This window comes from Sus scrofa, chromosome 5 (assembly GCF_000003025.6).
Source record: "Sus scrofa isolate TJ Tabasco breed Duroc chromosome 5, Sscrofa11.1, whole genome shotgun sequence".
In the NCBI taxonomy this organism is placed as follows: Eukaryota; Metazoa; Chordata; class Mammalia; order Artiodactyla; family Suidae; genus Sus; species Sus scrofa.
Window position 1 is genome coordinate 52427504 of NC_010447.5, and position 13984 is coordinate 52441487.

The 13984-nt window shown below is 36.5% G+C and overlaps 1 protein-coding gene across 1 annotated transcript in view; it reads right to left on the reverse strand.

The window, feature by feature from the left end:
• PDE3A (phosphodiesterase 3A) overlaps nucleotides 1-13984 on the reverse strand; it is a gene marked incomplete at its 5' end in the record, with an annotated part of 324269 nt that overhangs the window by 14001 nt on the left and 296284 nt on the right. The window contains 3 exon segments of the mRNA NM_213736.1: nucleotides 1568-1767; nucleotides 1911-2024; nucleotides 9570-9681. Coding sequence (NP_998901.1) covers nucleotides 1568-1767; nucleotides 1911-2024; nucleotides 9570-9681 — 426 coding nt within the window.

The window sequence follows — 13984 nt, forward strand, 5'->3', positions numbered from 1 at the left end:
AATTTAAAATATGCAAATATACTAATATCCGTAAGAAGTAACTTAGTTACTTCCACATCTAGAATAAGAATGACTTCCTTTTAGTTAAACACCTAGAACTAATAAAGAGGAATGGAATCCTGGAGAAGCCCATGGTTCAAAACATTCTTATACTACAATCAGCCACAGGCAATAATATCACCCTCTATTTGGTAATTTATATTACATAGTAAATATCTCTTGTTTGAAATTCTTTAGTGCTGAGGGAAGCTGCAAAGGAAAAGGAAGTTGCCTAAAAAAATGCTTGCAGACTACGTGGTAGATAAATGACGGGGGGTGAAAAGGTATAAGGACAAAAAGGAAAGACCAAGCACATAAAAATTAATATTGAGGCAAGTAAAAATGTATACATGTGTAGGAAAATCCGAATGGATTTTTTTGTTTTAGGGAAAATATACTCTGATATGTGAAAGACATGCTGAAAGAAGTTAAATTAAGGTAGAAAAAAATCAGGATAAATGTATTACATGTGGATTAGAAGAAAATTCTAGACTAGTCTATAAGTGAGGTTGTAGAAATGGATGAAAATAGGGTAAAAAACAAAGAGCACCCCCCTAAAAAAAAGAGTATTGGACCAGATTAGCCTCTATATTTTCTAAGGAAAAACAAGACCTTGAGATTTTTCAGTAACATGGGTCTAGCTGATTAAACCAAGAAGAAACATTAAATTCAGTTATATAAATGGAGATATCTAAATACTCGTTTAAATATATGCTAAGATGAGGTTCTTAAAAGTTACTGTTTTTGGAATACTTTGTTCAGGTAAAAAATTTCCCTCAAGGGAGTTCCCATTGTGGCTCAGCTGGTTAAGAACCAAACTAGTATCCATGAAAATGTAGGTTTGATCCCTGGCCTTGCTCAGGGGGTTAAGGATCCCGTGTTGCTGAGCTGTGGTGTAGGTTGCAGATGTGGCTCGGATCCCACGTGGCTGTGGTGTAGACAGGCAGGTACAGCTGATTTGACCCCTTGCCTGGGAATTTCCATGTGCTGCGTATGTGGCCTCTAATAAGCAGAAAAAAAAAAAAATCCTCCAAATGAATGAAATTTATTTTTAATTCCTCCTAAATGATTGAAATGCCATAAGAATTGTAATTGTTATAGTGAATATATTTCAAAGGAATGGCATTTATACCCAAAAAAGCCTTACATTCTTATAAGGCTAAATTTATATACAAAGATGCCTTTAATTCCTAAATTAGAGAACCAAGAAAGATTTGGTTCTCTAATCTTTTCAGAAAGAAACTTTTGTATAGGTCAGATTTCCTTCAGTGAGGAAATTCATTAACATGAATTAAAGCAGTTTTTCCTAAAAAGAAAATTGAGAAGGGATCCCCATGGGTAAAGTTCCATACCCACTATTAATAACTGAGGACACACCATGATATCCCTGATAATTTTATCTTAGGACTGAATATAGTTTGGCTCATATTCAATTGGGGCTTGTTATAAGTCAGATTTATAAAATTAATTTTCTTTGGAGAAATTTCGGAACTGAATTACTCCTCCTGATCAAAATTGAAATATTTACCTGAGGGGCACTAGTTGCAACCAGAAAAGCATTAGTCCTTCCCGGGTGATCATAATCATGCATGGCAGCAGCCACATATAATGCCATCAACTCTAAGGCAGGGATATTTCCAGACAAACATCCATATTTATCATCTGGCACGTTATACATTTTTGAGAATACATATCCCATATGTCCATGTGTAAATCCACTGTCAGAATCTGAGACGAGAAAATGAATAGAAAATTTTTAAAAAGTATTAAACTGACATTATTTCCTGTGACTACCTTTAAAAAAGCAAAACAAAACAAAACTCTTCTGTTCCTCTAATTTACAAGGGAGCACAGACATACTTCTGACGTACCTGAATCACTTGTCGATCCATGATCATTAATCACAGTTGAGAGGCCTGGGATAGGTTGTGTTGTAAGATACCAAACAGCATGTAAGACGTCAGTGGCATGGATTCTGTTATGATCTGAAACCAATGCAAAGGAAGTCATTCATCTGCGAAGTTTGGGGTCCAAGGACTAAGAGCGCCACCTACTGGATAAATAGTTTAGTCCTAACATTTTAATATCCCAGTGAAAGGCAGCCAAACACTCTAGGACAAATACTTTGTGATTAGTCTTCCATTACTCCATAAAATCCATAGTAACAAGAAAGAAAAAAAAAAAAAAAAGGAAACCCACAACATTGCGCATGCATATGTGTGAAATAAAAACATCTGTGTCCAGAGTTCACCAGGAACCTAACATATACAGGAAATTCACCATGTGAATCAGCTGTAATGTTCATGCTTGTTCCTATACCTATGCTCTTGTATAAGCTATGCAGAGGATAAAATAAAAGATCCATGATATATATCTGGCAGGTAAGATAGTGCTCTATACCACTCAATATTTCATATCTAACAGCACCCCAATATAATTTGTGAACTGAACATAGTACTTTTCTTAAAACACTCTAATAAAATGAATAATATAGCTTTGATAAGTAGACTAAATGCACAAAGCAAAATCAAAACCAAAATCAATAATGTATTCTGATCTTGAAATTCCAGTTTGAGAGTAAAGTTCTAGGAGATACCTAAAGGGAAAAAATTAAAACCTTTTTGTTCAATGATGTAGGGAGTTGAGCCATTTCAAAGGGAACCAAATTCCTTAGTAATAAAATGTCATTTTCACGAGAAGGGGTCCTTTTTGTACATGTGTGATCGGCTTCCATGGGACCTTGACCAAAGGTGCAGTGTGTTCCTGGCTCACATTCTTTCTCTGTGCAATTCTTCCATGTTTTTCTCTCGTTTTTCTGGCCTTTCATAATACTTCACTGATTGGTATGTTTTATCCTAAATATGCTAGCTTCACACACTTTATTACTAATGACCAGCCATAATACAATGTCCCTCTAATAGATTACATCTCTGAATAATACTCATCAGAGGAGGAGGAGCATAAAAAGAAGAGAACAAGCAGAATAATAATGGGAATTTGAGAGAAACACCTGTTCCTTGGTCAGGAGGCATAAAGAAGAAACTATGAAATCTGAGGTATTGGTGGCATGTGGGAGAACACAGGAAGATGGTGTCTATTTTCCCACATTTCTGGCAACTTTTAGAACTCAGTATTTAAGTGACAACATGTAGCTAACTCTTGGGTAAACACTCTAGGAATTCAGTAAGGGGCTGAGTGAGGGCTTGAGAAGAAGTCTTCAGAAGAAGTTTGAGAAGCAGACCTCCTCGGTTCCTGAGGGGTAGACAGCAAAACCAGTTCAGGGCATCATTATCAGAGGCGAACAGCAATATTACCTAGTTTCAAAAGAACAATGTTATTCAAACTGGAGTCTCTGTCTTTGTATACGGACTGTCTCAAGGGATTCAAGACATTTTATGTCTATACCTACGCTATGTACAAAGTTGATCACTCTAGAAGCTTCTGGATTTAGGACAGGTCTGATTTTGTCTCTGTGCTGATATGTATCACCTGTATTATTTTGAGTTACTTAAAACTTTTAAGTCCCATTTTCTTGTCTTAAAAATACAAAGACTATAATAGTGCTCACTTCATAGTACGACTGTGAGAGTTTCAGAAGAGAACCTGTTTTAAAGTACCTGGTATGTAATAAGCTTGCAATTAATGTAAAGACCATTCACGTAAAATACATTATTGCTCTTCCAATAAGATGATGAGTTAGCTCAGATTATCAGTTTCAAAATCCATTCTGGATTTGTAAGAACAGAATCAGAGAGCTAAAACAAAAGCTATGCTAAGCCCTTGGGAGGGAGAAGGCAGCAATGATCTGCTGGAGGAAGAAAATGCAGTCTGGTTAGAGAGTGTCACTATAAGGGGCCATCTCAGGAGAGAGCTTCTAGCTTAAGTTCCTTTTTCCCTTGTGGCAAACCAAGATTATTGTGTGGATGTAATTACCATTAGTACTGCAAATCAGGCAAACCTGTGCTTGCTCCCAGCAATGCAAGAGTGGGTGGGGGCAGTACCAAGGTGTTGGCCCAGCCTGTCTGGGGTGAGAAATAGACAACATCAAGTACAGATAAACTTTTAGTCCTTGAGCTGAACTGCTTCCTGCCCTGTTCCTCACCCCAAGGTCCAGGTCCAGAAGGCTTTCTAGGTAATTTTTACAAGCTTTCAATGAACAAACTATTTACCTAAATAATTTAGTGCTGGGAATGTTAAAAAAAAAAAAAAAAAAAAAAAAAAAAGATGGATGGACCTAGAGATTGTCATACTAAGTAAACCAGAGAATGGCAACTATCATATGATATCCTTTACATGTGGAATTTAATAAAAATGATAAAAATGAACTTATATACAAAACAGACCCACCACAAGCATAGAAAACAAACATATGGCTACCAAAGGGAAGAGGGGGTGTAAATTAGGAATCTGGGATTAATAGATACACACTACTATATATAAAATAGATAAGCAATAAGCACCTACTGTATAATACAGAAAAATATACTTAATATTTTATAATAAACTATAAGGGGAAAAGGGTCTTAAAAATTTGTATGCATAACTGAGTCACTTTGTTGTATACCTGAAACTAATACAAAATTGTAAATTAACCATACTTAAATAAAAAACTAAAAATAAATAAAAGTTAAAAAGAAGAAAGCTGCCAAGCATATTTTAGTATAATCTTGATTAAAAAACTAGGTGAAGATAGTACATAGAAAATAAAAAAAACTTTTTGCTTTTAAGTGTAGGTTCAAAAGCACTATATGAGGAGTTCCTATTGTGGCTCAGAGGGTTAAGAACTCAACATAGTGTCCATGAGGATGTGGGTCCAATCCCTGGCCTCACTCAGGGGGTTAAGAAAGGTTGCAGACACAGCTCAGATCTGGTGTTGCTGTGGCTGTGGTGTAGGCCTGCCGCTGTAGCTCCGATTTGACCCCTAGCCTGGGAACTTTTCATATGCTGCAAGTGCGGCTATAAAAAAGAAAAAAAAGTACTGAATAAAACAGTAGCTAACCAAACCTAACTCCTTAAATACATCTGTGTATCTATCTACATATTTATGTATGCATGTACCTATGTATACATGTATGTATGTATCATCTATCTTTATGCATGTAGAGATCTAAAAGAATTACCTTGTCACTATGACTTAGCAGGATGGAAAAAACCATCTGCCTTCAAGTAGTTATTAACATGTTTATTAAACAAATATTTACTTCACATGTGCTATGTGCAAATATTGTGCCAAGTGCTGGTATCACTGTTGCTCCTGCCAAGAATTCTCTAGTGACCAACTTGGGAGCAAAGACACCCAGGAAAGACACGAGCTAGATCAACACAGGGGACTGACAAGCAAATATGCTCAAAGACTGTTCTTCTTTTTCTGGTCGTAGTAGGCCACACAGGGATAAGGAATAACATCAGAGCTATTATTTTATCATTAGTATTCTCATCCTCTTCCTCCATCTCTGCATTTTGGACAAATCCCTTAGTAATTTCTTACATGAACACATCACCTGCTCTACCCTTTCCCAGAGCCTGCCCATCTCCCTCTTTTGTCTTGATATAATTGTTTTCCTACTTTCTCCTTATTGTTTTCTCACTTTCCCCTTATCCCTCAATCACAGGGCTGATAAAGAAGTTTGGAGTTGTATGTAAAATCTTTACAGATTTTTTAGACCTCAATTTGTAGGTTTTCCATTTTAAATTCTCCATGCTCCTATTCCCCAAAGGGTGAGGTAAAGTACTAAAGAACAGAAATGAGACTTCAGACTTTTTTTTTTCCTTTGAAACAGAGCTAATATGTGATAGTTCTGCCCATCTAGCTACTATCACATCACGTCCAGCTTGAAAACTGGTGGGCACATCACATACAGTTTAATTGAACTGAACTAAACATAGGTTGAGCAAGACTATTCTCATTGCCGCTATTAAATAGTACATGACTGCAGGTATTTCTGGGGCATCCTCCCCACTTCTCAAACTTGGCTAATGAGAATAAGAGTACTAGGAAAAATATACTTTGGAGATGAAAGTCTTTGAAAATAGAAAAATGACTCTTGAGAGTAAGTTTGAATCCATGAATGAATATGACCTGATGATTTATCATCTTTACTAGCCAAATGCCCATCTGAGAAGGACTATGAACAATATCAAACACTACTTTCTGCGCAACTGAATATAATTTATCCTAATATTTACTGAACAAATAACTTTTGCTATCACATTTCTATCAGTGAGTTGCCTACTTTATAATTTTACCCACTGCTGCTCCATGAAATTACCTATCTCTCATCTAGCTATCATCTCTAAATCTAGACTTTTCAGATTTTAGTAAGAGTTCTGGGTACAAATTTAAAAGCTTTCATACTTTCTCTCTTCTTTTGGAAATTGTTAATGGTATACTTAGAACTATAATACAATTTTAGTTTTTAGTGTTTCCACTCATTGTCACATTAAAGTTAGTCTAACCCCATTTTGATTACCCTCAAGCTTTTTTCATTTAGTTATGGGTTTATTTAGATAGCACCATTAGAAACACAGTTTTCTAGGAGTAAATGTTAAATTAGTAGACTGCAACAAACTCTTGTACATGCTAATTTTAATTAATGGTAAATAAAGCTTTTAGTAAATATCTGTATTAGTCTAAATTTACAACCCTACAACATACAAAGTATTATTACTTAAAAGTGATCCTCAATTAAGCTAAAACTTCTCTTTGAGAAGATATTCTCTTTTGGAATGTATCTGGCACTTTTAGGAGAACAAGTCAGGTTATTATAACAAATTCTTTTCATGTGGAACAAAAAAACCTACTATTTGAGGAAAAATATCTGTTTACTTATAACATATACATATGTAATAGGAAAATGGAAAAATGAATAAAAATAGAACCTGAAAACTTTTTACATTTAAATAAATACTAGTCAACTTTATTATTTAATGATATATTATCTAGAGAAAAGTTAGTAGTTTGAACTCAATGGTACTTGGCAATAGCTGGTTATGTTACTAAAATATACTTGGAAATATATTAATTTGTAAATTTAGTCTGACGACCAGCTGTTCTTTGTGTTTTCTGGGGCTTCCTTTTTATAAAAGCTTATTTGTGTAACTTTATACCATTTGAGAAATCACCAACACTTAGGTCAGTCACTGACATCCAAACAGGGTGGGCCCTAGGAAGGTGGTAGTAAGAAAGCAAGGCTTTATCTTGAGCTCCTTCCAAATGACCCCATTTTCATGGCTCCCTCCTCATTTCCATGGCCCCATCAGCCAGACTTTCCCACTATGTCCATGCTCTTAATCTCCTCTCTGTATTTGGTCCCATATTCTCCAAAAATTCTCATTTGTAGATGTAATTCTTCATTCTCCTTTTCTATCATGCAATGTGTAGATTTAATAACTCATTCTCCTCTCCCATTACACAACATCAACTGTGCATTTTCTTATTTTCTTTCCTTTTTTTAAGGGCCAAACCAGTGGCATAAGGTGGTTCCCAGGCTAGGGATCAAATCGGATCTATAGCTGCCAGCCTATGCCACAGCCACAGCAACAGGGGATCCAAGCCACGTCTGCGACCTACACCACAGCCCAGGGCAATACCAGATCCTAAACCCACTGAGCGAGGTCAGGGATCAGACTGGCTTCCTTATGGATCCTTGTTGGGTTCATTAACTGCTGAGCCATGAAGAGAACTCCAACTGTGCATTTTCATTCCCAGGTAGCATGTGGATGGCATTTAGAAAAACAACATAATGGATCACTTGGTCAGTTTCCTACCTCCTTCTGTCTACCCATGTTCTAGCTCCACATAATTTGTATTTAACTTCAGCTCCTTGCAACCACAGACAGACATGGGGTTCTAAAGTCCAAGGTACATCAGACCAAGTAAAAACTTAAAACATGGAGTTCCCGTTATGGTGCAGCAGAAATGAATCCAACTAGGAACCATGAGGTTGCTGGTTCGATCCCTGGCCTCGCTCAGTGGGGTAAGAATCTGGCATTTCTGTGAGCTGTGGTGTAGGTCGCAGGCATTGCCATGGGCTGTTGTGTACGTCATAAACTCAGCTTGGATCTAGCATTGCTGTGGCTGTGGCGTAGGTCGGCAGCTGTAGCTCCAATTCGACCCCTAGCCTGGGAACCTCCATAGGCTGCAAGTATGGCCCTAAAATAGAAAAAAAAAAAAAAAAAAACCCAAAAAGTTAAAATATGATTTAAATAACATGTACTCCAACCAAGATACTATGTTTTCCTAGTTTTCTTTCTATGCATTTATTTCCTAAAAGTTCCATGTGATTCTGACTGGATTTATAGACATTTTTTCCAGTTCCTTTTATTACGTAGCATTTAGAATGATTCTACTTATGTGTTCTGAGGACATGTGAAATGCTACATATTGAAATTTAATACATCCTATGTGTTCCAACTGCTCATGATTATAAATGATGAGCTTATTCTCACAATATTCAAAGTTCTTAAATTTGAACTCTTAGTTGTCCCTTTCCTTTGGTCTTCACATCTACCTGATTTTTTTTTTTTTTTTTTTTTTTTTTTAGGGCTATAGCTGGCATATGGAAGTTCCTGGGCTAAGGGTCGAATTGGAGCCACAGCTACTTGGGATCTGAGTCGCATCTCCAACCTACATTGCAGCTCACGGAAACGCTGGATCCTTAACCCACTGAGCGAGGCAAGGGATTGAACCTACATCCTCATAGATACTAGTCAGTTCATAACCCGCTGAGCCTCAATGAGAACTCCCTATCTGCTTTTTTAAGTGTTCCTAATAATTTCTCCGGAACTGCTTCCAGATGTCTCCGCTTTTCTGTTTCATGGACTAGATCATCCTTCTACTCTCCTCTACACCCAGCCACGTTTATCTTACACTGAAAAACTTCAATAGCTAGTGCTTTAACTCTGTTATGCCAGTGCAAAGCTTGAGAACTCACCTAATTAAAGGAAGTTTAACATTATTTATTTAACACACACTTAAATTAGAGTTATTATTAGCAAGACACTGTTATAACCCCTTTAGAATTATCACCTCATCCATCCTCACAACAATTCTATGAAGCAGATATTATGATCCCCATTTTACAGGTTAAGAAATGAGGCATGAAGAGCTTAAGTAAGACCCAAGGATATATAAAAGGACCAGGAGTCTTTTTAGGCCCATATCCTTGGCTTATGGAGGTTCCTGGGCTAGGGGTCAAATCAACTATGCCACATCCACAGCAACGCGGGATCTGAGCTGTGTCTGAGACCTACTCCACAGCTCACAGCATTGCCGGATCCGTAACACACTGAGCGAGGCCAGGGATCAAACCTGCATCCTCACGGATACCAGTCGGGTTTGTTACCGCTGAGCCGTGACAGGAACTCTGGGACCAGGATTCTAATAGAAACTTTTATCTCTGAATCACTATACCATGTGGTCATATGGGGTGTTTACGATATATAATTCTGTGCTAGCTGCTAATAATTCAGTATCTCATTACTCCATAGCAAATTGGATGGGTTTTAAACATTTTAATTGTTATACTTACAAGGAATTTCCCTGTAGCCAATCTCCAAAGCATGAAAATAATTCATAAATTCTCTAATTGGAATTTTAAAAGCTTCAAAGAGACCCATGTCTTCAAAAAGTCTGTATGATACCTGTAAAAAAGAAAGACAAAGACTTATAAAACATCCTTTGATGAGTGTTAGGCATAAAGCAAAAAATGGGGAAAAAAGGATATATTCCATCAACCATATTAGTTTACTGCTTATAGAGACACCTACTGGGAACATCGGATCAAGATATTGAAGACCCCGAAGTTCCAGCCTTGTAGTCCCTGATGGGGGGCATATAACCTGTTTTTAAAGGGACTGACATACACCTAAGAAACAGCCAAGCAAAAACCCAGTATACATTGTAAAAACCTATCAAGGTACTAAATGATGTGTGATATCAATAATTAGAAATTAATACTTACTAAATTATTAATTGTATAAGATATACTATGTGCTATGTAAAGAATGAGAGAAAGCTTTAATTTGGACTAATTTTATTTTTTTTCTTTTTTTTAGGGCTGCACGTATAGCATAGGGAAGTTCCCAAGCTAGGAGGCAAAGGAGAGCTGTAGCTGCCATACCTATGCCACAGCCAGGGCAATGCCTGATCCTTACCCACTGAGCAAGGACAGGGTTTGAACCCACATCCTCATGGATACTAATCAGGTTCTTAACATGTTGAGCCACAACAGGAATTCCTGGACTAATTTTTGAAATAAATTTTAAAAGCTTTCCAGAGGATAAAGGATTCAGAGTTGTGACTCAGTGAAGAATAAGGGGAGAGACTGATGAGAGAAAAGGTTGCCTTGACCGAAATACAGAGAGAAAAAGGTTTCTTCTAATCCAGTACAAATAAAAATTTTTAAACTATTTTTCCTCTCTTGTCTTCTTTCTACCCTGAATATCTGGTCTCCTTCCAATTACTTTCATAGCTCCCAAGATTCAATTTAAGTAAATATCTTTGGATTTAATTGGCATACTTGATATGCAAATGGTAGAGAAAGAAAAAAAATGAAAAAGCATAGAAGAAGGTAATGGGGAGAGAAATGGTTATTCATGTGGCAGAATGGAGTATAGTACCATTTTAAGTGGCTTCACTTTATGTCACGAAGGCACAGTATTGGTTATAATTCAGAAGACTTTAAGAAAGAATTATTCATTCCTTTTGTTATTTGCATTCCTTCTTAAAATTCTCTTGAAAGAGAAATATTTATTCTAAAATTTTGACATATTACTTCATAAATTTCTATTTTTTGTTATTGACTTTAAATCTATTCAAATTCACTATTCTTTTAATTGTATATAATGTTCATTAGTTATATGTTATGTATGTATTTGTATACATTTATACACATATATATAACTAAAAGCATTTATTCAGCATATGTATTGAGGGCCTACTCTGTTCAAAACAATTTTCCAAAAAAAAGAAAAATTTCCATGTATGATGCATACATGTAGGTGAAGAAAATAAAGAAGTTTTTCTTAACAGAGCTTATGGTCTAGCAGGGGTGGCCAGTAAACCATAGACATAATTGCAGTTCCCATTGTGGCTCAATGGAAATGAACCTGGCTAGCATCCATGAGGACGCAGGTTCAACCCCTGGCCTCACTCAGTGGGTTTAGGATCCGGCATTGCAGTGACCTATGGGTAGGTCACAGACGTGTGCTCAGATCCCGCATTGCTGTGGCTGTAGTGTGGGCCAGGGGCTACAGCTCTGATTTGACCCCTAGCCTGGAAACCTCCATATGCTGTGGGTGCAGCCCTAAAAGGCAAAAATAAACAAAAACAAGAAAAACCATAGACATAATAATGTATATGCTATTACTGAAAGTGATGTTATATGGAAAGAGAAAAAAGGGGAGCAGGGATGGCAGATTGGGGTGCAGGGCGGACATGGCAGTCGCTCTTTTAAATATGGTGGTTAAAAAAAGCATATTCAGGTGATTTTGAGAAATAATTGAAGGAAATGCAGAGTGAGGTATAGGGATATCTGCAGAAAGAGTTTTCTGAACAGAGGAAAAAGACAATGCAAAGGCCCTGAGGTATGTTTGGTATATGCAGGAAATAGTAAGGCCAGCATGGCTAGAAGAGAATGAATAAGTACAGCAGTAAAATTTAACTTACTAAGTGTGGTGTGGGTGGGATGGATTGCAATCTTGGAGTCTGACAACTGACTGACCATTATGAGGACTTTTACACTGAGTGAGATAGGGAGACATTAAAGAGACTCAAGCAGGGAAAGTGTGTTCATTTGACTTATGTTTTAAAAGGAGCATGTGGCTGCTGGTTGGGGAACAGAGTATGTACATTATATGTGCTTTTTTTTTTTCATCTGAATAGCAAGTATATTTAATTTTCCCCTTTTTTTCCATGTAACATAACATCCCTACCTCCTATCTTTAAAAACACAGTAGAAAGTTCAGTTTGCTGTTTTTGTCGTATTTCACACTAGTCTTTTAGTTATTTCTCCTTACTATTGATTTAAACTATATTTGAGTTGTTTATAAATATCCAGTGGATTTAACTGTGCATGTTACTTTAATAATAATTATTCATATCCCAATGGCAATTGCAGCATATCTCACACACACACACACACACACACACACATAATGACATATGATAAGTTTAATGCCTGGTCTAAGGAGTTTACACATATTAATTATTCACATTAATTAATCCACATAGAACCTTATGATATGACACTCTTACTTATCAGCATTTGAAAGCTGAGGACACTGAGGCACAGAGAAGTTGACTGACTTATAAAAGATCACATAGTTGACACATTACCAGACCAGAATTCAAGCCAAACACAGCTTCAGATTGTGTAATCTTAACTGCTTCAAATCCTATCACCATTATTTGAAAAGCAGTATCATTAGGATTGCAAATGACTAAAGTTTCCTATTATCCTCTAAAAACATTTGAAAAATGACTTAAAAAATTAAGACAAGATTATTTTAGAGTATGTTTTTAAAATAGAACTTTCACCAAGAATCTGTTAAAGATCAACAGCCAATGATCCAAACTCATAAATAAAGAAAAGTCACTGTTAACAGGGTAAATATTGGTAACCGAAAAAAGTAAATACTACTTCAAAATCTGAATTATGTCCTTTTAAATTTGTTAAAATAAACATGATAATCATCAAAAAGGCAGGCAGTATACTGAGGCTGAGCAGTCATTTCCATTGCACATATGTCTCTTTAAAAGTCTTTTGATGTAAGACTTTTTCTGTGTAGTTTCAGCCAAAAGGTGATTTCTTGGAATGTTCAAGTTAATTCATTTCAGCTGTCCTAAAGTCTTACTAAGTTGCAAAAAATATGCCTTTTATACAGTGCAAATTTCATGATTTTTGTGCTTATAAACTCAAATAAGATAAAAAAAATAACCCCATAAAGTTCTACCTAGCAAGGCAAAGTTTCTTTTTCTCCAAGTTCAATATTTTGTAAATTAGTATAAACAGTGACATAATAAGAGTCATGCAGTTAGGTATTTATTTTTGAAAGATAACTGGAAAAAAAGATACATTAATGAATTTTGCCAAAATCTAACTGTTAATTATCTCTAATCTTTCTATTGTCTACTTGTCTTCACAATTCTTAGAAAACATTTTGTGGCAAAGCTGGTCAAGTTCCACCCTCCCACCCCCGGTTCACAAAACTTCAAGGGGAGCTAGGTATCTGCAATGATATTTGATATATTCTCACCTGAGCTGAAAACCAACTGCTATAACCACTTCCTACTTGCTCAGACTCTCTATGTGGAGAGTTTCAGAATATAATAAATAAATGCATTTTATGGGACTGAAAGGAATTTGAAATGAAGGTTAAAAAGTTGGACTTCCAATAAGGAGGCTTCCAATAAGCAGACTTCCAATAAGCAAATCCTGGGGCCAGTATTTCCCATATGACTTTAGATGAGCAATGTTAAGTTCTCTTGAGAGGTCTTAGTTTCTTCTTCTGTCAAGTAGAGATGTAAAAAAATACCTGCATCATAAGTCACTCTGAAGATTCAACTGAGAGTTTTGGGAAGTCTATGACATATGTATAAAATATAAAACAAGGTGAGGTTTTTCTCCATACCAGAGAACACATTCTCCAGTAAAAGAGAAAGATGACTTCCTGCCCACTGCCACAGCTTCTTGTGGCAACATTATAGGAGTACCTCCAGGTAAAATCACACCTCCAGAATTCTGTGTGCCATGGGTTTCAGAGTGGGTACAAAACCTCCCTGGAGGAGTCCTGAGGAGTGAGGCAGAGGTGGACCGAAGGAAACAGCTGCCCTTAACCCTGCTCTCAAGATCAGCGAGCTGCTCAGTACTGAGAAGAAGGAAAAGAAGAACGGGATTATTAATTTGCAAAACCATGGATGGACCCTGAGGCTATTCTGTCAAGT